The 27,154-nt window shown below is 38.8% G+C and overlaps 1 protein-coding gene across 1 annotated transcript; it reads right to left on the bottom strand.

Annotated features, from left to right (window-relative positions):
- Nucleotides 1–11,210: 11,210 nt before the first annotated feature.
- On the bottom strand, nucleotides 11,211–25,441 carry LOC108717038 (ankyrin repeat domain-containing protein 65). The gene is made up of 3 exons (XM_018263763.2): nucleotides 25,067–25,441; nucleotides 18,464–19,013; nucleotides 11,211–11,648 (listed from the first exon to the last, which is right to left on the bottom strand). The coding sequence occupies exons 1-3, from the start codon at nucleotides 25,315–25,317 to the stop codon at nucleotides 11,211–11,213; spliced, it is 1,239 nt and encodes a 412-aa protein (XP_018119252.1). The 5' UTR covers nucleotides 25,318–25,441.
- Between the last annotated feature and the right edge of the window lie 1,713 nt (nucleotides 25,442–27,154).

Here is a 27,154-nt window from a genome sequence, read left to right as displayed (position 1 = left end):
GAAAAAAAAAATTTGTCCCTCTTTTTACTTCCAAAATGTTGGGAGGTATGTTATAACTGTGACACAAATGGAAGTGGGAGAGTGAGTTTATAAAATAAGCTGCCAAATTGGTCTAAAGGACGGATATTGGCCCTTTTATGGCCACCCTGCTGGCCACAGATGCAAAGATCTGATCGTACAAATCCTCGAATGATCGGACTTCCTCATCTCCCGACCTGCCACTAACCATTCAGATCAAATAAAGTAGTAAAACAACAGATCAGCCGATTTTCTGCCCCTGACAGCAATCGTACGAAAGTTATGTCCGACCAAAGCTGTTGACAGTCTCCAGGTCCCCATAGACGCAAAGATCTTTCGTCAGTGAACGATCGATTTCAGTGCAGTGAGACCAATCCGTCAAATTATCGTGAGGTTAGTGGGAATCGAACGATCGTACATAATACGATTTTTCGTCCGACATCTGTCAGGAAATTGATCGGCCAGGTTAAAACTTTTTATCGGTCCCAGTGCAATCTATCTGTTTGCAGGGCCAAGCAGGCAGCTCCCCTCAGTTTTCCTGGCAATATCTACGGTTGTCACCTGGCCGGTATTTTAGCGGCCTGGCCAGTAAAAATGATGGTAGAGCCCAATGTTATTAATAGGGAAAAAAGATAAATATATAGGAAGGCCGGAATTTTTTGCCAGAAAAGGTGGCACCCCTAATATTGCCTAACATGGTCTTTTTAGTTGATGAACAATTTGTACATTTAAACGATCGTTTCAAGATAATCGTGGTCTCACGATAACGAAAAGATCTTTTAAAGATCTTTACATCTATGGCCAGCTTCCCACTGAAAATCGTACTATCGGCAATACACACAGAGATATTATCGGCAGCTGACAGAAATCTTTTAACCCATCCGACCGACCAAACGAGCGATCTCCACCGGGCGAAAAATGTCGGGACTCTCCACACACGGTCTGAAAATCGTACAAATCCTCGATTCATATGATCGGATCTTTGCGTCTGTGGCCAGCAGGGTGGCCATACATGGGCCAATATCCGTCCTTTAGACCAATTTGGCAGCTTATTTTATAAACTCACTCTCCCACTTCCATTTTATGTCATAGTTATAAGAGCACAGAACTCTGTGTGGAACTACATCACCAACCCTGTATACTTGTGTATACCCAATGATACACTGTCCTGTGAGAACCCTGTGGGGTACAACAATCTGTGTAAATCATTTGTTTTTACTACTCGCCTTTTAGCACTTATTTACACGTTTTTACACTATTACTTCCTAAAAAAAATACGTGACGTCGTTTAAAGACCGGCTACAGGTAGCATTAGCAGAAAGTCTTTATAAATAGAGTTGCTTGCACAACCCCGGAGTTAGTTTCAGCACGTAACACATTCAATTACTAGGCGGATGACGTTGTTTACTGGAAAGTACAAGATCATAGCAGCATATCCCTACTCGCATACTTCCGGCAAAGCCGGAACTCTATAATTGTGTAAGGTCACGAGTCCGTACATCGTGACACGAACTTCAAGCCGGCTTTGCTGTAATAAGATTGGCCCAGAGGAGATTTGCGCCTTTTGCGTAGCTTTTTAAAAATAGTCTCGCTATTTGATAGCGTCGTTTATTTTTCGCACATTCTAGTTTTGTTACAGCGTGAAACGGATAGTGAATACTCAAGTGGAACTTGGATGTTTAGCCTAGAAGCTAATAAATATATATGTATGGAATCCGTGCGCGTTAGAATACCCGAAGTGAAAATACCAGAGTGTCGCTTGGTGAAAACCCCGGCCTGGTCACTCTGTTACGTGAAAGCTCTGAAGTGTAGAACAATGTTCTCTTTAATCTTTTTTTGAGCACATTATGTACATGTGTTGATGTTTACTCCGCAATTGTATGTTCTGCTCTCTCCTAATATGCTCCAGGGGACAAGAACTATTTTACTTTTATCCCCGGGTAGACAAATGCCCCAATTTTTCCTTTCAAGAATTTGACCAGATTGACAGTGCAATGAAGTATTCTGCAAGTTCTTAAAGGGAAACTTTTCATGGGAAAAAATGTATTTTTTTTATTTTAACACATCAGTTAATAGTGCTGCTCTAGCAGAATTCTGCACTGAAATCCATTTTTCAAAAGAACAAACAAGATTTTTTTATATTTAATTTTGGGGCTAGACATATTGTCAGTTTCCCAGCTGCCCCCAATCATGTGACTTGTGCTCTGATAAACTTCAGTCACTACTGTACTGCAAGTTGGAGTGATATCACCCCTCCCCCCCAGCAGCCAAACAACAGAAAAAAATGGGAAGGTAACAAGATAGCAGCTCCCCAACACAAGATAACAGCTGCCTGGTAGATCTAAGAACAGCACTCAATAGTAAAATCCAGGTCCCATTGCGACACATTAGTAGGAGAAACAATAGCCTGCCCGAAAGCAGTTCCATCCTAGTGCTGGCTCTTTCTAAAAACACATGACCAGGCAAAATGACTTGAGATGGCTGCTTACACACCAATATTACAACTAATATGTAATTAAAAATGACTTGCCCTGGTGGTCCAGTGGTGTGGCGGGGACGCCCGCGTCTCGTTCTATTTATGGACGCGGACGCACGGGCATTGTGACGCAGATGCGCAAGGGCACCTTTTGGTACGACATTCAAACCCCTATATAAGGCTCATTCTGGCTTCAGTACTTTGCCCGTTATTGGTTTATCCTTGTGGTGTTTTGAGTGTAAGCTATCTGATTCTGATCCTGTTCCTGTTTGATGTCTGTTTTTGACCCTGCCTGGTTTTGACTATTCTACCTTCTGAAACCTGACCCTTGCCTGATTACCGACTCCGATTCTGCTTAACCCTCTGATTGACTACCTTGTTTGATCCTGACTACGGGATCAAACAAGGTCCTGCCTGACTACCATTATTCTCCACCTGCCCTGACCTGGCCTGATCTGACCACGATTCTGCCTAAAGCCTTGTATTGTGACCTTCAGCCCAAAGACTCTGACTACAGTTGTGCCCCTCAGCCTGTTTAGAATCCCTCGCCTTGCACCTCTCGTTTTAAGACCTGGCGGCATCTGAGTAGCTGAGGGCTCCTCCCGAGGCCAAAGGCGGCTGCTACACAACAATATGATAGAGTGCTTCCACCCCTGATCATGTACCCTTTGCGGTACCAGGTGCTATACCAGAAGACCCACTCCTGCCTTGTGGGTCATGTAGATACATAGAAGAAATTCCAGTAGCACACTGAATGCTGAAAAAAGTGTTGTATTTATTCACCCAAATACATACAGACAAGGGCAACGTTTCGGACCACTCGGGCCCTTTGTCAAGCCTGGTGTAACAATCATGCAATCAACCTTTTAAAGTGTGAGGAGGGGGTGTGGATAAAGTCTCCTCCCCTTCCTAATAAATGACATCACTATCCAGGTGTACATATTAAACCATTTAAAGTGCGATCCAAGTCCATGAAGTTTCAGAGTCCAAAGTTCATTATAAACAACGTGAGGAGTAACCTTAGTGATTCAAAAACCTGTTAATACAATTAAAAACATCCTAAAATCATTGATGTAGAGCATATTGAGAAAAAGGAGAAAAAATCGAAAAAAATCGAAAAAAATTAAATCGAAGAAAACAGTTGAAAAAAACAGTTGAAAGAAACATTTTTGAAAACAATTTTTTGAAAAAAATTTTTTGAAAAATCTTTGAGAAAATCTTATAATATAAAGGTCATAATTAGTATTTACCTGAGACGCCAGAGTGACCCATTCCACATACTGCACTCAGCACCTTCCTGAGACACATGATAGTATGTTGGTAATGATGTCAGCACTCAGTGTGTTTAATACTAGTAACCTTAAAAAGAAGGAAAAAGAAAAATTAAGTATACATATATGTCTATACATGATTCATAATTCTACACCATATCATACTGTATGTAGAGGACTAAGTCACCTACCGAAACATAAACATAGCAGGTGTATATTCCCTGTTCAGACCCCTGGGCCATATAGTGTCCAACTTGTGGATCCATTGCATTTCAAGCTTTTTAAGCATCATGAGTCTATCACCACCCCTTCTTGGTTCGTCCACAGAGTCAATGATCTGAAATTTAAGTTGGCTTACAGAGTGCCTGGCTGCATGAAAGTGTGCCGGGACTGGTAGTGCCGTGATTTCTCTGCGAATAGTGGATTTGTGCTTACAAATACGGTCACGAATTTTTTGTGTGGTTTCGCCTATATAAAGTAGGCCACACGGGCATTTTAACAAATAAATTACGTATGTTGATTCACAAGTGTAATAGTTCTTTATCGAATATTTTTTACCTGAGTGGGGATGGAAAAATGAGTTGCCCTTTATAATAGAATTACATTGAACACAGTGTAAACAGGGAAATGTGCCGAATTTTGGATTTTGTAAGAACCGTTGTTTATGGCCCTTTGCGCTTCCAATATCTGCCCTAACCAATTGGTCTTTCAAGCTTTTCCCACGTTTGTATGATAATAGTGGCTGATCTTGAAAAGCTGCAATGTCTGGATGGCATGACTGCAGTAAGTGCCAGTGTTTGCGAATGATATTGCCCACTTGTCTGCTGGCGGTGGAATAATTACTGACAAAGGCCAATCTTTCATTCTGCCTATTATCCCTTTTAACAGGAGTCAGTAGTTCCTCCCTGCTTTTGTTTTGTATTTTGTCCAGGTTAGACCTCAACACTTCTTCTGGATAGTCCCTTTGTTTGAATCGATCTGTCATCTCATTCTCACCTCTTTTGTAATCAGCCTCCTTGCTCACAATCCGTTTCAATCTCATATATTGAGTTAAGGGTAAAGAGGCCTTGAGTGAGTCAGGATGGAAACTGCTGTAATGTAGGAGGTTATTTCTATCTGTTTCTTTCCTGAACAGATTTGTATCTAACACAGGGCCATTTCTGGTAATTTGGACATCCAAAAAGCTGAGAGACATTTTATCAACAACACTTGTGAATTCTAATGTTACTTCCATATTGTTTAGAAATGTATGAAATTCACGTAAACTTCCAAGTGTACCATCCCAAATGACCAAAAGGTCATCTATATAGCGTAAGTATAACATACAATGCTGTAGGTACAATGGGTGTGTGTATACCTTAGTCTCCTCTAGGTGGGCCATATACAAATTCGCATAAGTAGGAGCGACATTACTGCCCATGGCAGTGCCGCGTTGTTGTATATAAAAGGAATCCTCAAAGAGGAAGTAATTCTGGTGAAGTACAATTTCTAGTAAATCCAAAAGAAATAATTTTTGTAAAGCGGAAAATTCGGTAGTATCCAAATGGTGACGAATGGCATTAACACCTGACTCATGCGAAATAGATGTATAAAGGCTGGCCACATCGAAACTAACCAAAAGTATTTCATGATCTGGGAGGACTATGTTACTGAGTTTGTTAAGTAAATGTGTTGTATCCTTAACAAAAGATTTGGTGTTTTTCACCAGAGGTTGCAACATAGTATCAAGGTAAATGGCAATAGGGCTTAATACAGAGTCAGTTCCAGCAACTATTGGGCGACCCGGGGGTTTCTCCAAATTCTTATGAATCTTTGGTAGAGTGTACAACACTGGTGTTATTGGATTATCCTTTATCAAGTAACCTTTAAGATCCTCATCGATAATGCCATTATCAAACGCTTCGTATACTTTGGTCATTATACACTGTTGGATAGAGGAAAGGGGACTTGAATTTACCTTTGTGTACACATCTGCCTGAGACAATTGGGCATAAATCTCTTCTCTGTAGTATTGTTTATTCATAACTACCAGGGCACCCCCCTTATCTGCTGGTTTTATGACAATGTCCTGATTATTCATCAGCTCTGTAAGACACGCCCTTTCTTGGTAATTCAAGTTAGATTTGTGACCTAACATAGGGTTACGTATAACTTTACGTTTTAGCTTTTCAACATCACTGGAGACAAGTTTTACATATGCTTCTATTACATTATCGGATGTTGGAGGAATAAAGGTACTTTTATTACGTAAGCCGGATGACTTGAGCGACAGCTGCGAATGGCCAAGTCCGGCGTTACTATGGGTACCTGGTTGTATAGCAACAGGCATTTTGGAAAAGTAACTCTTTAACCTTAAATTCCGGAAAAACCTTTGTAGATCAATGTCCAGATTAAAGGTATCACATGTAAAGGTGGGGCAAAAAGAGAGGCCTTTTTGTAAGACAGACATTTGTTGGGTAGATAATATACAGTTAGAAATATTATATACTAACGCTGTTTGTGTCCGTTCCGTCGTGCTGTCCGTGGCGGTTGCTGTCTCCGTTCCCCTGGGGCAGTGAAATAACGGTTGTCCCTGCTGTGATGCGGGTCGTCCCTTGCTCTGTCTCCTTGCACCTCTCCTGACCTTGTGGGGCCTGGAGTCCGTGGCTCTAAAAAACACGAGGAGGAGGAGGAGGACGATGCTGTATTATCTGTGGAATAACCCTCTGTGAAGTTTACTCGTGGACGCGCTCCTTCTATTCGGTACTGGCGTCCTTCACGGTCAGGTCCGTAACTCTGCTGGTTCCAGCGTGGCGTCTCCTTCCTGTCACGTGATGCTCCTTGATGCGTGTTGCCGGCCGGACCTCTCGTGTAGCCTCGCGGGATTCTGTCTGTGTTCTCCGCCAAAGGCGGCTGCTACAGGCAGAAGCACGGGCCGAGACCAGGGTGCTTGGCATCGGTTCTAGATTTAGGGTGCCAACCGTTACATTAAAAAAATACACTTGCTGGTTAGGGTTGGCACCTGGCCGGTATTTTACTGGCCTGGCCAATAAAAATAATGGTTGCTCCTAATGTTATTAATAAGGAACAATTCTGAATATATAGGAAGGCCGGTATTTTTTTCCGTAAAAGGTGGCAACCCTATTGCTGGTTTAGGAATTAAATTTTATGATGTAGAGTGATTTATTTGCAGTGTAAACAGTGTAATGTAATGTAATGTAAAAAATACATCATAAAAATCATGACAGAAACCCATTAACATGAAGGATTACGGCTTGTGCCCTTCAATAAAGCCTGTACTGAAAGAAATGGGCTGCGTCAACTCGTTTGCATAAAAAAAGCAACAGTAGTTGAACACAAGCGAGCACCGAGGTGTACAAGCCCTTACCCAACACCATGTTGTTATTTTATCAAATGTAGCAAATTTAATAGGAGGTGATAAAAGAACTTGGACATAGGAGATTGGAGGGTCTAGTGTGGCCCTACAACATGTGCCCTTTCAAAATACATGTCGGTGACTTTGCTAATGTTTTGGGGGCTCAGTGTCATAAAGGTTATTCACTTAACAAATTGAGGATGGTCTGTTATAGAGACGCGAATTGCATTAGTAAATATTATTCTTGTGATATAGAATAATTAAACATTATAAACTACGATGTACACAAATTGATAAACAGCAGCAATGGACACCAAAAACACAGTGCTTATCTATGTGTAATTGAATTAGTCCCCACAATGAATCTCTGACTAAATAAACATGCTTATAGAACCTATAGTGTGTAGGAAATGTATGGAGTATCCCATTATTCCACACTCCATAATTCTATAATATACATATAAAATGCTTAACATTTTATCCTCCTGGATATACAGGAGTTTTGTATCTTGCGTTTTATACCAAATTAATAAAATGTGATTAAATTTATAAAAGACTGAGGGACTAAAAGGACACCCCGCATACACTTCTACCATAGCGTTCTAATCGCTGACGTTCAAACCCAGATCACAGACTGCTTAATAGCTATCTCTTTCTGGATGAACCAACGCCACCTCAAGCTCAACTTGGCCAAGACTGAGCTCATGGTCTTTCCACCCAAGCTAAGCCTTTCTCTTCCTTTCACCATTACTATTGATGGCATGACCATTAACCTTTTTAACTCAGCACACTGCTTGGGGTCATCTTTGATCAGCCCCTCTCTTCTAATTATATTAATAATACTGCCAAAACCTGTAGTTTCTTCCTGTGCAATATAGCCAAGATACCTTCATTTCTTTCACAAACAACAGGCAAAACACTAATCCATGCCCTTATCTTATCCTGTTTAGACTATTGCAATCTACTCCTTCTTGACTCCCATCTCTCTCCCCTCCTTGTCTCACTATACGTTCACACCATCCACATCCGCTGCCACCTCTTGTCTCAAGCCCTTCTATCTTGCTGTTCCTTACCTCTGGAATTCCATCCATGAATTCCTCCGTACAGAATCCTCTCTCAATCTCTTCAAGATCACTGGACCATTAGCCTAGTCCTGTGCCTACTGACTGTGCCTTACCTTGTGCACTTTTTCATCTTCAATCTGTGCCTATATGTTAGCCTTCCATCCACTTAGACTGTAAGCTCTAGGGGGCAGGGACCTCCTTCCCACGAAGTCTCTTACCACAAAGCTCTTAAGCTCTTTGTCCTATGATCTCTGTGTATATTTTTTATGTGATTTGTCTTTTCCGTGTATACTTTTATATGTAATGTACTTTTTTGCACCTTAAAGTGCTGCGGCTCCTTAACAGAGCTTTACAAATAAAGTTATACATACAAACATACCATAAGAACACCATTGTGTTGCTTGTCTATATCATTGAATCACATTAAATATCTGCTGCCAGGTGATCTTTCTGCAGGCAAGAGACATGACTATTTATTATTGTATTTCTGATTTAAGTATATAATATGGAATATTTTTTATAATTGCGTTTTTTTATTCCAGTACTATGCTTATAGCATTTTTGTGAATACTTATACACAAAAATACCAAAGTGGAATTAAACATCATGATGTATACATCATGATGTTTAATTCCACTTTGGTATTTTTGTGCTTATATGGGCACTCCGATTTCACTCACATATGTATAAAAGAATCAAGAATGTCCTGTGCTTTACTTGGAGGCATCCAGCAGGAAAACCCTTTGTCAGTTATAAAGTGGCAGCTCATAAAATTGATTTATCATACTATGTCAATCCTAAATGTTATGGATTAGAACACAAGGAACAAGTGCTTCTTACATATAAGACTGAATATATGCGGCCCTTCAAAATCCATTGGTAAGGTACAGATCAGCATTAGCTTCAAAGTCCGTGTCATATGTTTTTCATTGACCCTTTTACCTTATAAAACTAATTTGAGGGGGGCAAACATGAACAAATTAGTGCTTTTTTGTTATGTTTTTTCAGATACCTTCAATTTAAAGTTTCCTTCCTATAGTCCATACGTAGAAAACAAAATCTACCAGCCATACCACTTTATGGGGAAAAATACATTCCACCCAACACCTCTCTTGTTGTTGAATAGCTCCCCTCATCTACTTATTTTTTTAGATATCAAAAATAAATGTGGTGCATTTTGGGATCATTTCATTACTTAATATAAATTCTCAGCTTCTGCAGAAAATTGCATATTTTTATAACATTTACAGCATATATACACTTCTGGAGCTTATGATGACTCTGTTTTTTCCACCATACTAACACACAATATTGGATAAGCACAATCAGTCATATACACTCTCTTGGTTTTCATGTTGTGAAAAGGGGTTAAATGAATAAATGAAATTTGCACAGGCAGGATTATTGTGTTACAGTGGTAGTCCAAATAGATGCTTGGATGCACCATTCCTTGGCCTTTAATCAAATCTTAGATTAATGCCTTGTGGGCAAGTTAATTGCCTACCATAGTTTAGCAAAATTAGTTCTTGCTGCCATTATGGGGCTATCTGCATTGATTATTACATTTTGCATACCATGTTTTTTTTCCCCAGAAAAACAGCTTGCTTACAATGCATGTGACTTTATAAAACAGAAGTGAGATTCTTACAAATGGTCATTTTATTGATGGTCTTTGATCTAAAAGCCCTAAACCACAGTACAGGAACTTTTTGTCAGTAGTAGTCAGTTCACAAAAGCATGCAATTGCTTGTTAAATCGATTGCAAACAGAAAACATGGGCAAGATGTAAAAGATATTCAGGAATACAAAATTATAAACAATTAAACAATGTGAAACCTTTTGTAAAAATGAGCTATTTTCTATCTACACTAAGGGGCACATTTACTAATGGTCGAATATCGAGGGTTAATTAACCCTCGATATTCGACCCTCAAAATTAAATCCTTCAACTTCGAATATTTAAGTCGAAGGATTTAGCGCTATTCGAAGGATTTTAATCCATCGATCGAACCATTTTCCTTCGATCAAAAAAAACTAGGAAAGCCTATGGGGACCTTCCCCATAGGCTAACATTGATGCTTGGTAGGTTTTAGGTGGCGAAGTAGGTGGTCGAAGTTTTTTTAAAGAGACAGTACTTCGACTATGGAATGGTCGAATAGTCGAACGATTTTTAGTTTGAATCGTTCGATTCGAAGTCGCAGGTCGAAGTAGCCAAATCGATGGTCGAAGAAGCCAAAAAAAACCTTTGAAATTCGAAGTATTTTTTATTCTAATCCTTCACTCGAACTTAGTAAATGTGCCCCTAACACAATGCAGGGGCACCCTAAGGCTAACTGGTAAAATTGAGCCCTTTGTGGTTAGAGGGGGTCAGAGAGCAAAAAGTGCTCTACCTTCTGCCACCAAGAACAAGGTACAGGTATATGATCTGTTATCCAGAATGCTTGGGACCTGGCCTTTTCAAATAGATATTTCTGTAATTTGGATCACTATTTGCCACCAATATGGATTCATGCAGCTTAGTTACAATCAAGTACAATACACTTTTATCATTATAGAGAAAAAGGAAATCACTTTTTTAAAAATAGATTTGCTTAGCTCCTAATTTGGAGCTTTCTGGATAATGGTTTTCTGAATAAGGGATCCAATACCTGTTCATCAAGATCAATTTTTGGTCATTGTTTTTAGAGTATCAGAACCTGGAAGGTCAGTATTTGTTGCCCTTGATGGGCCAAAGTCCTTTCAGATCCCAAAGGTCAGTAGGTCCCACCAGAATATCCTACATTGGGCCCCTGCAATTGCTAAAGATAGCCCTCCAACAATGCTCACTTAATAGTCTTACATTTCACACACTGACTCATGCTAAACATTTGAGTCAAGGGGCATAGCAATATATAGGGCAAAACTGAATAAAGATTATTTTTGTTACTCATTCACTAAACCCAAAACTATTTATTTGTTTTGTGTGAAATATAAATAAATACACCAGCCAGTGCTAATTATTATTAATTACAACAAATGCAGTTCTTCTAGCATAAATTCATCCCTCTCATATCTACTAAGCTAAGAATATCTCTTTGGTTGCCTTGCAGAGCCAGATCTCTTGCAGTTTCATTCCACTTTGTTTTAACCCAAGGATCAGCCCCCCATTCTTTGAGGGTTTTAACTACATTAAAATGTCCCCTCTCTACAGCAAGATGCAAAGGTGTCTTTCCCAGCCTCTCTTTGCTATCAATGTCAGCCCCAAGCTGAAGAAGGATGGAAGAAGTATCATTCTGACCCTTGTAGGCAGCATGGTGTAAAGGGGTTAGCTTCTGAATATCCATGTCGTTAACAGCAGCCCCTTGTTTCAATAATAGGATCACACACTCTGTATAGCCACGTCCTGCTGCTCGGTGAAGTGGAGTTAGACGGTTTATATCTGATATATTCACTAGGGCCCCTTTCTTGAGCAAACACTTTAGAATCTGTAATAATTTGAAAAAAATAAAATTAGCATTTACAGTTGCCTAAACATGAAAAGTTATCATATACAAGTTACATTACAAAGAAAAAAATCATTAATGGTTTGGAATTATTTCCTTAGTATACAATGGATATAAAATCCCCCCATAGAATTTTGTATAGCTTGTTTCCTCTTTTCATTTGTTAAGCTATATCGTATTGTACCATTTACATGGTTTACAAAAAAGAAACCAAGACCAAGAAGTCAGGATGCAAGTGCAAAAAAGTGTGCAATACTCCATGGTTTTGCAATTCGCATCCTGCTTTCCAGCATAGATGAATTGCTACAGGCCTTCAAGTTCTGTTCAAAGCACAGAGACCGGTTGACAGCTCTATAAATACAACTATGTATTCATGAGGAGTAGAATGTTGGTGTTCTCCCTCCCACCCCATACCTATCAAGTCGCTTGCACATCATTCAAACATGCAAGTTAGATATTGGCTGCAATGGGACCATGTATTTATTTCCTGCCCTATGTGGTGAGGGGGAGTGTAACCAGACCACAGACACAAGGGATCTTGCACGTTTGCCTGGTGCCTTTGTAAAAACACCTGTTTCGACTGAATGCTAAGTATGTCATGCATAACATCTTCTTGCTTGAAGAGAAACAGCTGTGACTGCCTCTTGCAGCTCCATTCGACTTCAAAGGAAAATGTGTAGAAGTACAGGTGCAAGTACTTTTTCAGCACGAATATGCTCCAGTGAACAGGCCTAAAGTGCTCACACTTGCATTTCCAACATTTCCCATCAAAGTCAAAGGGAGTTTTGGGAGGCCATCACTGACTAAAGTCTGGGTAGATTTATTACTGATTGATTATTATGTACAGATGGAATAACATGACAGTTGCTTCCATAGTTTATAACTATGGTTATAGCAGAGGTAGACCTGGTGGTCACTTATTTGCCTGTTAAATGTGCTGTGTGCGGAATTAGATCAAAGATGATGATCACCTACAGTCTAGATTTCAAAACAGATCTTAGAAACTGAAAACTACCTGGCATGAAAGATTTGTGCAAAAGAAGGTTTTGGTGCAATATCATGGGTGCATGTAGTCACAATAGTCAGTGAGCATTTTAAAGACTCATTCCTCACATGTAAAAGCTATTTGGAACTAGGATTTAGGGATGCTGATATTGATATAACATAACAATTGTACCTAAACACTTACCAAAGTTTCTGGCATATCAAAGGCAAGATTGGAGAACTCATGTTAGCCTATGTGTGTTGGGGTCAATGTAAGGTTTGTCCAGGACAGAGGAGACATAATGGTATTCTAAATGCCAGAATATAAAGGGGCCTCTTAGTCTACATGACTTCATAGTACCCAAGGCAGTCTGGTAGCATATATCAAAATTGACAGTGTATAAATGGTCACTTCTACACATTGGGGTATATTTATCAAAAAGTGAAGTTAAAGCCACCACAGTCCCCTAGAGCGAAATTCTGACCCCACTCCATTCTTTTCTATGTGAATTTTAAAGGGTGTACTTTCACTTTTACCCTTTGATAAATACGCTTTTAAAAATCCCATAGAAATTAATGGAAAGAGGCAGAATTTCACTCTAGCGGACTGTGGTGATCTCTAACTTCACTCTTTGATAAATATACCCCAATGGCTGTACCTATCCTTATACAAACACATTTCTTTGAAAGCAGGTACTTTATTCTGCATTATTCAGTAAGTCTCATTACTGTTTTTGTATTTAGATAATAGTTTCCCCTTTCATGTTTGACTGTACGTACCTGCATTCAGATTAGCCAAGGACACTGCTTCATTTACCATTTTTGCATTGTATTTTTATGTGTGTAAAAAAAAACAAAAAAACAATTAACTACTGTCTTAGCTTTTAATGAATACATTCCGTGCCATCTGCTGGTGATTTTTTACTCTTTCACATATCACTCTGGTTATGTTACCCTTGTATTGGCGCTGAGATAATGGGACAGTCAACTGGTAATTCCTGCAGCAATAATTATTGAAGGGACACGCTGTGTACCTATCGTACTCAAAGGCTAGCATAATGTGCTCTGCGGTCATTAAGTACATTACAAAATGTTCTTGTGCTGTTAGAAATATGCAACCAGCAAATGATCTGACATGTTTGTGATATTCCAGATTCCAAATATAACAATGATTTTAATGCAGAGACATTTATAACAAGAACGCATCATAAACATCTAAGTAATTGCTGCTGATGAACCCATAACCTTCCTTGGTTTAGAATCAAAAAGTACATGCTAAAATTTCAGTAGAACACTGCATGCAGACAATCTGACTCTTGCTGTAATTGAATATATATAGTGGAAAAAAATTCTCTCCTGTCACTTGTCACTTTAATCTGAAGTTATTTGTCCCAAGGAATCTTTAGGTTTTGGTCAAACATAAACGTTACAAAATAAATCTATATAGCCAAAGCTCTGTGAAAATGATGATCAGATCCATGCATTCTTTTCTGTATTTACTAATGAAGTGTTCTGTTTTGGGCTAATTAAAGCTTTACAATTGGTCAAGTAACCCATAGGAGTCTGTTAGTAGCAAGCAACTGTAAAACTGTTTGAAAACATTTATCTTACTGGTTGCTATGAGTAACTAGACCCCAGTGCACTTCTTAAATTCAATGCATAGAAGATTATGTTATGGTTGCCTAGCAACTGAGTTTCAGAGGAAGTTATACATCAGTTTATTATTCCCAGATGCTGCTCTATATCTTAGAGACATTGTAACTAGGTAAATCAGGCTTGTACGCCCCACAGTCAATAACACAAGGCATGAAACCCAAGAATCATCACAGGAATCAAACCCTGGTCTACCTGATGTTCACCCCTTAGGACTCATCCATGAAGCATTTGCACATGTGGAATTCACTGTGTTCTGAATTAAAAATGCACAGTAAGGCGCTGAGTCTGAATGACATGTAACTTAGGGTGCATCTAATGAGACACCCACATGCCCCCACCACAGTTCTGCTGAAAGCAAGCACTATATTTATAAGAAAGCACAGCCCCATTTTGGGAGAACTAAGAGCAGCACTGTATTTATTAGAAAGCACGGCGCCATTTTGGGAGAACTAAGAGCAGCACTGTATTTATTAGAAAGCACAGCGCCATTTTGGGAGAATTAAGAACTGCACTGTATTTATTAGAAAGCACAGCGCCATTTTGGGAGAACTAAGAGCAGCACTGTATTTATAAGAAAGCACAGTGCCATTTTGGGAGAACTAAGAGCTGCACTGTATTTATAAGAATGGAGCATCACCATTTTGGGAGAACTAAGAGCAGCACTGTATTTATAAGAAAGCACAGAGCCATTTTGGGAGAACTAAGAGCTGCACTGTATTTATAAGAAAGCACAGCACCATCTTGGAAGAACTCAGAGCAGCACTGTATTTTTAAGAAAGCACAGCACCATTTTGGGAGAACTAAGAACTAAGAAGCTTTGCAAACTGCAAAGCTTTGTGTTCTTTTTTGCACTATGCTCTCTTCCCTGTGGCCATATAAACAGTAACTCTGAATGATTATTATTTCTACAAATTATGATTTTTGTTCTTCGCTGTGTTAGGATTTTGTCCCAAAACATGCATATGCATCATAGAAAGCTTATCCCACTGTATACCAGTGGCAGTCAGGCACAAGAAGTGGATGTTTACACAACAGATAATATCTGCAATTAGGAAAAAGAAAATAACTGCAATTAAATAATCAAGCTTTTGACTTCAGAGAAAATATTGGTACACACAGAGGAAGGGAATATCTTGCTTTAAAATGCAAAGAATTTGTTTTCTTTTTTGTGTGTGTTAATGGTACCACTGAGACATTCCTCTTCATGCAGTATGGTTATTGTAATTAGCCAAGTCTTTAGTGAATGAGGAGAAAGATATGTACCAAGAACAATGCATTCCCCTACTCCATCTCCTACTTTTATTCTCCAAAAGTATTATATTTTTATCCTTTGTTATTAGCTTTACATTTTTCAGTGCAGAGAAAATCACAAAACATTTTTATTATACACACACGTGAGTTTTGTCAGTGGCCAGTTAAAGGGGGTGGTTCACCTTTAAGCTAACTTTTAATATTTTATAGAATGGGCAATTCAAAGCAACTTTTCAATTAGTCATTATTTATATGTTATAGTTTTTTTTAATTATTTGCCCTTTTCTTATGACTATTTCTCCAGCTTTCAAATGGGGGTTACTGACCCCATCTAAAAAAATAAATGATGTGCAATGTAACAAATGTATTTCTTTATTACTCATCTTTATAATCAGGCCTCTCCTATTCATATTCCTGTCTCTTATTCAAATCAATGCATGGTTGCTAGGGTAATTTGGACCGAAAACTGCTAAATAAAAATCTAAATTACTCACAAACCACAAATAATAAAAAATGAAAACCAATTGCAATTTGTTGCAGAATATCACTCTCTACATCGTACTAAGGGCAGATTTATCAAGGTTTGAAGTGAAAAGGCGAATCTTTGAATTTGAAATTCGAATTTTCGAGTTTTTTAATGGTCAAAACTGTCAAATTCGACCAGGGATTATTAAAATACGATTATAATTTTTAGAAAAATTTTAATTTGATTTTCGAAATGTATCATACACTGGCCCTTTAAGAACTCAAATTCGAACTATTTGCCACCTTGAACCTGCCGAATTGCTGTTTTAGCCTATGGAAGACGTCCTGGGATCAATTTGGAGTTGTTTGCAGCCTTCCTGACATTCAAGTTTTTTTCGGAGAAAAAACTTTAATCAAATGCGATTCGAGTTTGTAGGTCGATCCTATCCACCCGAGTTTCAAAAATTTGATTTTTTTAATAAATTGCAATCGGTCGAATTTTGAGTTCATGGGAGTTCATAGGAATTTAAAAACACTCCCATGAACTCGAAATTTGACCCTTGATATATCTGCCCCTAAAAGTTAACTCAAAGGTGAGCAACCCCTTTACTCTACATGAAGAACCCAGAGGAAACCCACAGAAGCACGGGGAGAACATACAAGCTCCTTGCACCTAAACATACTCTGGCAATCATTCCCCTCTCATAGTCAGTCTAAATATATATATAATATGTAAACATTGTGTTGTGAATATGCAATATCAGCATACTGTATATACTGTGTCTGCAATGTTAAATTTGCAGTCTGTTCCTAGCTCTAGAGATTCTATGAAATTGTTCATAGCATTGGCAGTGTAACAAGGTTATTTTCAATGAACTATGTACGAGTACACCTGGAAAAAATGAGTAGATGTTGTTTTCAGTAAGAAACACCCTACCTGGGATTGCCCCTTTTGGAAAAAAACAACCTGATTTTTTTAGCTGTGCAATGTATTAGGGGTTTCTTGCATGCACAGCCTTATTCAAATCTCTACCACAGTGTCTCAATGGGATGTAGCCATTGCAGAACCCATATTTGTTTTACTTCAGCCATTCCTTGGTTGATTTACTACAATGTTTAGGGCCATTGTCAAGGTTTACTTTCGGTTGAGCTTCAAACTTCTGACAGATGGCCTCACATTAACTTCAAGCACTCTATGATACCCTTGGGTGCAGCTGCTCACCCATAAAACAAACAAAAAAACACAAGCTCATCAAATAGTTCTTGTGCTTGTGTTGATGTTGTTCCCATAGACAGTGTGGAGCAATGAGAGTTCCAACAGAAATCATGCAATTTTATAAGTGGTGTCAAGATAGTTTTGGCTGCAGAGTGTGTATTATGCAATATATTGTTTTTTGTTTAATTGTATAGGGTTAGGTGCCCTATCCATATGCAGCAAAATAAACATTTACTTCACTTTTTATGGTCCAATAATTCAGGCATTTATTGTCACTTGTCACTTACGGTATTTCTCTGTAATATTGTATATTGAAATGAGAGACCTTAACACCTTGTTAATAAATGTTTGCACTTCTTAATTCTTAAATCTGGTTGATTTGTTGAAGGATTCATCACAGTAATAAGCACCTGGTTCTGCCCTGGCAAGAAGCAACTTATACCTCTCTGCTTGCACTAGGCAATGTTATATCTTTCTTTGAAATCTCAATGTGTTACAAAGGGCTTGACCGGCAATGTATAGGACACTTCAAGACCATTGGTGGCTTTTTATATCTGATACAAGACATTTATGTACCTAGCTTGATATTAAAACTTAAGCTGAGATGAATATGTTAAGGCAATAATTCTAACTTTGATTCATCTGAGTGGTCACAGTTCATTGCAGCGCTCTAGAAAGCGTGGTAACAAATGTTTGTGTGAAACACAGACCTAGGATGCCAAGTCATGATGTTTTTATCAAAGAATTGGTAAAAGCCAATCTTTTCCTTCAACCAGTTTATATGACAGACTGTTTACTTGCATATATATATATATATATATATATATATATATATATATATATATATATATATATAAGCAAACAGTTACTAATCTCATGTATGAACTATGCAGAACTAACCAACTAACTCTGTAAGTGAAAAATATTCAAACTATGCAAATGTGTAACCAGTATATGCAATATTTTAAATCTGTTAAATAGGCTGCCTATGACTAAGTGTCCCTGGTAGACACGAAACGCGTCAGGCCTTGGTTTTTAATTATTGAGAATAAAATGTAAGCTTCTTAACCTTTTGCAATCTGACTCTGATCTTACTACTGTGTGGGTCCAGGCTTGTGCCAGCCTCCTTTGATGTTTCCTGGTGTTAACTCTGTAAGTGCAATGCCATTGGGGAATAATTAAATGCTGCCCTTTAATTCTTAAAATAATTTTTTCTTGTACTTACCTCACTATGCCCATTTTCTGCAGCTAGATGAAGCGATGTAATACCATTCTTGTCCTTCACATTGATATCCACATTTTTATTTAACAAATAATTTACGACCTGAAGGTTTCCAGCCAGTGCTGATAAGTGTAGCAAGGTCATACCTGCGGTGCCCTTTTCTTCTAAGGAGGCTCCAAGAGACACCAAGTAGTCTAGCACATTTATTTGGTCATTTATTGAACACCACTGTAATGGTGCCCATTTATTGTTGTCTTTGATATCGACTGAAGCCTTGTTTTGTATTAGTATTTTAACACAACGCAGGTGCCCATTTGCTGCCGCTAAATGCAGTGGCGTTTCTCCGCAGTAATTGACAGTGTCTGGTAGGGCACCACATTGAAGAAGGTACTCGATTAACTCTGCATGCCCATTCCAGGCAGCACGATGAATGGGAGTATAACTGCCGACATCGCGGAGGTTGACAGATGCACCTTTCTGTAAGAGGTATTTCACTAGAGCTAGATCTCCACAATAAGCAGCGCTGTGTAATAGAGACCATCCTCTGTAGTCCCTGTTAAAGGACAAAAAAGAAAATTACAATTCAGCTCTTCAATGGAATTTTTTCTTGTTGATGGAATTATCCAAAAGGCGAAGCCTCACTCTTTGTTTAACATGTTTCAAAGGAAGAATTCAGATATATATAAAAAGTAGATATATATTAGTTTTAGCATATCTGTATTAAACATTCTGACTTCTGGTTGTGTTTTTGCATATGGCTTATTTTAAAGGAAAACTATACCCCCAAAATTACTTGAGCAACATATAGTTTATATCAAATTAAGTGGTATATTAAAAAATCTTATCAAACTGGAATATATATTTAAGTAAATTTTGCTTGCCTTGAACCACTATTTCGTGATGGTCTGTGTGCTGCCTCAGAGATCACCTGACCAGAAATACTACAACTGTAACAGGAAGACGTGTGGAAACAAAACACAGAACTCTGTCTGTTAATTGGCTCATTTGACCTGACAAGTATAGTTTGTTTGGTATGTTTGTGTGCACCGTGAATCATACAATCCCAGGGGGTTGCCCTTATTTTTTAAAATGGCTATTTTCTATTTATGATTACCCAATGGCACATCCTACTAAAAAGTATATTATTATGAAAATGGTTTATATACATGAAGCAGGGTTTTACATATGAGCTTTTTTATGCAATATCTTTTTATAGAGACCTACATTGTTTGAGGGGTATAGTTTTCCTTTAACAGCATATCATGTAGCAGCCCTACACGCTGACAAGAACACACTGGCATTAGGACAGGCATTATCTGAAACTAATGATCATATACCTCATATTATCACCGCTTTCATAATCTTACTTGTGGCTTGGAGTCATTTGCTCTATTTTCAATTCTGCCTGCCAAATTATAAACCTTCATGGTCCATTTGAATTAGCATAGTATTAAATCAGAGCATATGCCTACATATGGCACATAAATGGCCTAGAGAGAGAAGTTTATTCAATGGGTAGGATAATAATTGTTTATTGATTTTGTCGCATCATGTATAGAGAATGACACAGAGGGAACATTGAAAAATTCATGCTGTGTGTTTTTTCTGCCTATAGCAGACACCTTTGACATTGGGCCTGGATTCAGATTATTTTATAAGAGCAGGCAAGAGTGATACATGCACCAAGAGAGGCAATAGAGGCAGATTTGTAGGGGCACATTTTGTATGTGCGAAATTTCGCTTAGGAAATCTCCGCCAGACTTCAGTGTACTTTGCAGTACTTTTGTCAGCAATGATTCATTGGCATGAACATTTCATAACTACTTTTCTCTAGTGTTCCTTTCTTCCTAGGGAAACTTTGTTAACTTACAATTTAAATTCAGTGGGTATAAAGGTCATATGTATGTATTTATTAGTGATGTTGGTGAAATTCCTGAAGTGGACACTTGTAATTAAAAATATCAAAAGAAGCAAATGAAGAGAGAGATCCTCTATTGTCCTTGGCCATGTGCCCACCCTAAAACACACATGGCATGAGCTTTATATGTTAAAAAAAGTGTAAATAAGATATTTTTAACAGCTACAACTTGTAAACATTATCCCACTTTAAATATGAAAAACGCCAGCGTTTTGACTTTTGCTTATGAGTTTTTTGGAATAAAGGATATGATGTTTCTGACATAATAATGTTTTACGATTTATGATTGTTCACCTGAGCGATGTCGCTGAGAATTGTCTTTTTAGCAAAAATGTTGTCAGAAAAACACAATTGATTCATAATAGATTGTTTGAATTACTCAAGAACGTCAGGGTGGGCAGGTAGATGAACAAAGTGTCAGTGTCAGATGAACAAAGTGCACGGGCAAACACATACTACTAAGGGAGGGAGGAAATGAGTCTTTGATAGACTGTGGTTGGGAAGAATGGTTGCGAGGTACATAAGCATCACCACAGAGCTAACACCTTGCAGCTGGTAGATAAAAGGCAACAGTTGAGCCTTATTTGGCAGACAAACAGTTTAGCAACTCCAGAGATCAGACACAGCCTACCAGTGACTAAACCAAAAGGTTCAGGCCAAGACAGAACATGGGCAAAGGATCTAATGTATGCATCTTGTTGGCACATAACCCCTGTAATTAATAGCAGCAAGACATTTTTTTTACTACACAGGCTCTCATGCAGTTTACTGTTTTATTGTCCTACCTGGGGTGCATCTAGCCTGTGTTTAACTAGTGCTAACACTAAAAGTGATACCTGTTAGTGCTAAACATGCTGCATCTGTAAACCTGCCCCCCCCCATTGATACCTATCAGAGATAAGGCTTCCAATCCTAAACTGGACCAGCCTGCCGAATGGTTCTTGGAAGATGCTGTAACATATGTGAAGTGTTTTTTACCTAAGACTTGACATAAAGTATGTGATATATGTGAGTTCTCATGATACATCAAATCTGAAGTATTAAAAGGACAAAAAAATTGCCTTTGCATTATAAGGGACAGCAAGTGCCATAGCATGGGCTGATATCAGATTACTGGTTTCTTTGGAAGGAATTTTGAAAGGTGCTAGATAGAGCAAATGCCGTCTTTCAACTATTTGGTTTTTATTTTTACTTTATCAGTGAAAGGAAAAATATAAGACGGAAAAAATGCCACAAATAATGCCATTTTCAATATAAAGGTTGCCCCTCTTTTGCTTCTCACATATAATTTAATTTACCCCTTTTATCTTCTAAGCTAAGAGCTGTGCAATCAGGATAACTTAAAGTGACACTAAAAAAATAGTATTTAAAATATTAATGTACATCAAAAGTTACCTATAGGTCATGTTGATAGTTTTTCACTCATAGGGCCGCTTTTGTAAGTAATTGTCACTTGAAATTCCTAAACCTGACTGTTTTGCCAACCTGACTGTCCCTTCTCAACATGTCAAAAGTTTCTAATGCTAACAGACTAGGGAAGCTCAAAAATGGCAGCACCCACAGAGAGGAGCATGGGGGGGGGGGTCAAATGGGTAATGTAGAAGCATCTGTAAATAATTTTATGGCAAAATTATAGATAGCATGCAAAGACAATATTATGAAAGATGTAACAAAAGGTTTACTTTTTGGTGTCAGTATCTCTTTAAGACTTTTGTGAGTCATTTGGAATGATTTGTGCTTAGATTAAAGAAAGCACACCAGAGACAACTATTTCAAATATAGATACCACTGCAAGCAAAAATTCAAACATACAGTAAATGCAGAGAATTCTAGAGCACCATCACCAGAAAATGCGGGTTTATGTATTTCACAGCGGGCTGTTTGAGAGGTAGTCCACAGACACAATGTTTTATAAATGAATATGAAAGAATGAATGGAGATACACTGCACCCTTGTTGTATATTTCAGGCATTACACCAAGTATCAGGCATGCTTTCTTATGTCCCAGTTGCAGACAAAACAAGGCACCGAGCAGGGATCAAGACGGACCCATAGTGAATGTTGGAACAGTTGTGCATAATAGGGCTGGTACACAGCACTATATCACATATTACACTAGGTTTTCCATAGTTGGGATCTATAATACTGACACAGAAGCACAAAACTTTGGGGTAACTTATTATTTAAAGATCCAGTTTAAACAAAAAAACAAGGGGGTTAAACAGAATAGGGAGGTGGGCAACAAAGGTGGCTGATGTGGCACAACGAATAGCAGCAAAAACAAAAAAATACGTATTTTTAAGTGGTGATGTCATACTGTATGTGCTTAGTAATATCACTTTGCCACTTCACAAGTCACTGAAACTGTATGGAATCTATCATCCAGAAACCCACTTTCGAGAAAACTACTGAATTCTGCACTGCTATTTTTCCAATTTAAATGAAAATGATCACAATCAACACAAAACACACCAATAATCACACAGGATTAGTACATAAAGTACATTATTTTACCAGTCAATTGTGAATTAGATTTTTTTCCTAGTTATATTGAAAATGAAAGGTGCAAGTTAGTAAACTAATCAGTGCGGCAACAGCCCTTGCAACGGTAAGTTAACCTTTACTATATACCAGGGGTCAGCAACCTTTACTACCAAAAGAGCCATTTTGCCCCCTCTTCCACTAAAGAAAAATATTGTGGAGCCGCATAACATAACACATCTTATAAACTTTATAAAGGGTTTAACCTTTTTTTAATTTTATCTGTTACAACAACAAAATACAATAAACAAAAGTGCAGTGTGTATGTGCAGGCCTACTTTGAAATAAATTAAACACTAAATAGCCCTATTAAATGCTAGTGTTCTCATCTTTTTAAAGGCGAGGGCTATAGACGTCATTAAAATATGCATCACATCCACTTCTATAGCCCTCGCACCTGCCGCAGCTGGACTCTTAAGGCTTCTCTCTTGTCTTGAGTGTGCGACCGCAGTAAGGACCATAATGAATCATCTTGCTGCAGCTCAGTCTTGCGGCTTTGCCTGTCACATCATCTATACAGCCCTTGCACATGCTTCCGGCTTCCTAAGTGTGCAACCACGGTAAGCTAACCGTTGGCTTACCGCGGTCGCACACTCAATGCGCCGCCATCAGGTGCAAGGGCTGTATAGACGACAAGACTGAGCCACAGCAAGCAGGATGAAGAGCCGCATGTGGCTCCGGAGCCGCAGGTTACCTACCCCTGCTATATACCTCAATTTTACATCCCCTGATTTTAAGTTTTCCCCTCATTTGTCATTTTTTTTGTGGTCCCACCTAGATATTATGCATAATACATTTCCCTGATTTTACATTTTCATGGATTTTACACCATTTTTTACTGTCCCCTTTAAAATGTAAAATGGGTGTTCCACTGTAGTAAAGTATTTACCTCTCCAGCCCCCCCCCCCGGGTGATGATCTGAGGTAACCAAGTAGCAGACAAATGCAGTAGTAGCAATTACTTGACACACCCTCCTCATACAGTTCATACATCATGCTCAACATCATATAAAATAGCAGAACACAAAAACGTATTATTTCAGTGCACCAGGCCCACCCGCAAGTATAAAGGATTTTGCAAAACACACAATGTTACTACTCAGCAGTTGCAGTTGCTGCAGTCACTTGGGATCTATTGAAGTGTGCTGTGTCTCCACATGGCAAAGATATGTTTGTGTTGGGTGGGGGTGGTATGGGTTCTAATCCACCCTATTCATGGAGCCTGTCTCTGAGGACACCCACTATACGGACAACTTTTAAATTGTTAGCATATGTCTATTTTGTTCAGGTCCCATCAATAATATCATTTACTTCAAAGTAAAAACTTTTTTGAATACAAAAAAAGTATAGTTTTTATAGCAAAATTATCAGCGTGCTTTGCCCTAATGTTTGCCTGACATCATGATAGTTCAACAGATGTATTTGTTCTAGCAGTGGATGTAAAGGAACAAAAGATGGCTGCAAGATATATACAGTGTCACAACTTTTATTTGCATAACAGAGGAATAACATACTAATGCTCTTTCATCTATTTATGTCTATGGCAAATAAGGCCTCGCCATTGCTATTGATCACAGGGGACCCTTCTAATACAAATGTGCTGTTTGTGTGAAGCCATATCTCTAGCTTCGTGTAAATAACAGTCAATATAAGAGGTGATACACAAGAGGTTAAATTACTGGACATCATATTTAATGATAAACTTGGATGGTAGGAGCTGAAATGTAGGAATGCGAGAGAGGGTCATATGCAGTCCAGAAAAAAATCAAATAAGTTTGACCTGCTTAATAACAATGGAGGATAGACTCCATTCTTTTTACTAAAGAACTTACATCACTTTTGCAGCAACCTGATTGAAACTAAGTAGAAAAAGGTCTCCATACCTAAATTCCTAAGATCCTTGCATGGTAGTGCTAAATATGCTCATGGAGGGTGAGCAGGTGAGGATGAGTATGGTGGAAGAGCTTTGAAGAAAGTGACCTAATTCAATTGAGTAGTTTGTTTACCTGTCTTACTAGTCACAATTTCAGTATCAGTTGGAAAGTCACAGAAACAAAATACATGGACATCTTTCTGCCACTATTTATTTGTAAATCCATGCAGTTATTTAAGAGAAATAATATGAGCTAAAGCAAGGTGAAAACTCACTGGCAGTTAACAGCGATTCCGAAGTTTAGCAAGGTATTGACTTGGTCCAGGTCTCCTTTCCTTACTGCCTCATGCAGCAAAGCCTTCTTGTTTTCCAGAGAGTGTGTGACTGATGAACACAGTGGTGGACATCTATCCAACTGCCATTGCTTCAGCCTCCCTGTTCTTCTGATCACTCTCTCTGACCTGGAAAGTGAGATAGAATCATGAAGCTCCTGTAACTGCAATGCTGTTTCCACTAGATGTGCCATTAAATAAGTATTTGTCAGTATCAGTTAGAAATAAAGAAAGTGCAAGTGAGACACTGCCTTTGTGTTCAAGCCCAAGACTGCAATTCTACATTCCAAGGCTCTCTAGCTGAGCCTTTAGCTGTTTAGCAGTTGTCATGGGCAGCGCAGTCTAACATAATACACTAAGGATTTTTACAAGGTCATCAGGCCTCATATGTTCAGTATTTTAACATTCCTTCTTTTGTTACAAACTATTCTGACACTTTAGCCTTCTGTGTAGCAACAACTGACAATGGTGTGCCCAGAGAAAATAAATATGTTTTTCTGTTACTCTGTAAAATGTAATGTTTTTCTCCATGCTGTACAATTTACAAGTAGGACCAGAAATAGCCCTCACTGAAAAGTGATGACTTTGCTATATCTGTATACGATGCAGTGAATCCACTATTTTGGATTTTGCCGAACCCTCGAATCCTTCGCAAAAGATTCGGCCGAATACCGAACCGAATACGAATCCTAATCTGCATATGCAAATTAGGGTTGGGAAGGGGAAGACATTTTTTACTTCCTTGTCACGTGATTTCCCTCCTCGCCCCTAATTTGTATATGCAAATTCGGATTCGGTTCAGCCGGGCAGAAGGATTCGGCTGAATCCGAATCCTGCTGAAAAAGCCTGAATTCTGGCTGAATCCCAAACCAAATCCTGGATTCAGTGCATCCCTATAATTTACATGCAATTGTATATATTTCAACAGACAAGCTGCATGCTTTATTTCTATATAATGCAAGACCTTCTTGAATGGTACATTGACGACTTGCAGACTGTTAGGGGTACTGTATGTACCCTATATTGTCTTTAAGCTGTGTTTGTCTTGCAGTGGATTTTTGTGCTCTCCACTGAACAGTAACACAAGGTTTCATTGATTTCAGTCTGCGCTCGAGGGGTAGACTAGCCAAGGAGACAGTTAGCCAATCATAAAGGTGTAAGTAATTATTGTAAGTTACCCTCAAGTGACCTTCTCGAAGAAGGACAGCAGGGTCAGTGGCGTAAATATAGATGAAACAGACCACTGGGGGGTGGGGGGGGGTGGGCTGCTGGGTCTGTTTCTCTATAACTGGAATATTTCCCCCACCCCAGCTGCTCTCTTACCTGCAAGTTGGGAGGGACGACGTAGGCGGCTTAGAGATGCCGGCTGTGGGTGGGAGGTAGGAGTGGGCCGGTGGAGGGCGGGGAGCAGGTGGGCAGGATGGGGGGAGTGGCGAGCAGGGAGCTGGGTAGGTATTGCTATGCATTGGGCTCCTCAAAGATTTTTTTGGAGGGGCAGCCCACACTAGTTACTAGCAGGGTGCTTATGCGTGCTGCTCATAAATTTGTAATTTGAATTTGTGTGGTCCAGCACAGTAAGGGGGTGATTTGCCAAAGTTCAAATTTTTGCAATGAATAACATTTTTTTTGTGCTAAAACTCATAAATCTGAATTATGCTTTGAGTGCTTGTATGTAAGATATTTATTCATTAAGCACAAAAAATTAATCTGCACTGCAGGGGTTCCTAAATTTGTAATGATTGATTAGCCAGGGGGTGGGGATTGGGCTCAGGGCCACTGTTCTGCTTGAATATCAGTGTTATTTATTGCCTGTTTGACCGAGTATAATGTAAAACCCATTTGTCATACATGCTATTTAATAATTCTTTCTGGCATTACCAGTCTGTGTATCGACACAAGCAGCTCAAGAAGCATTCAGCCTGAAATCCTTTATTGTTCTGTATTTCACCACTTTGTGCTTTCTAGTACAATAATACTGTAGGAGGTTAAGGCACCTTCAAATGCACAATTTGTGTTTGTGATCCTAGCAAC

This window comes from Xenopus laevis, chromosome 5L (genome assembly GCF_017654675.1).
Source record: "Xenopus laevis strain J_2021 chromosome 5L, Xenopus_laevis_v10.1, whole genome shotgun sequence".
Lineage (NCBI taxonomy): Eukaryota > Metazoa > Chordata > Amphibia > Anura > Pipidae > Xenopus > Xenopus laevis.
Note: the sequence above shows the minus strand (reverse complement) of the source record. Positions and strands in the feature narration are given on the sequence as shown.

Bases quoted from the DNA above. Each gene is read 5' to 3' on its own strand.
- LOC108717038 (XM_018263763.2), bottom strand. From the start codon at position 25,317: ATGGCACATCTAGTGGAAACAGCATTGCAGTTACAGGAGCTTCATGAT. The intron at 19,014-25,066 runs GTGAGTTTTCAC...GTCCTTTAACAG, and splicing joins GGAATCGCTGTTAACTGCCA to GGACTACAGAGGATGGTCTC. The intron at 11,649-18,463 runs GTAAGTACAAGA...AAATTATTACAG, and splicing joins CAGAAAATGGGCATAGTGAG to ATTCTAAAGTGTTTGCTCAA.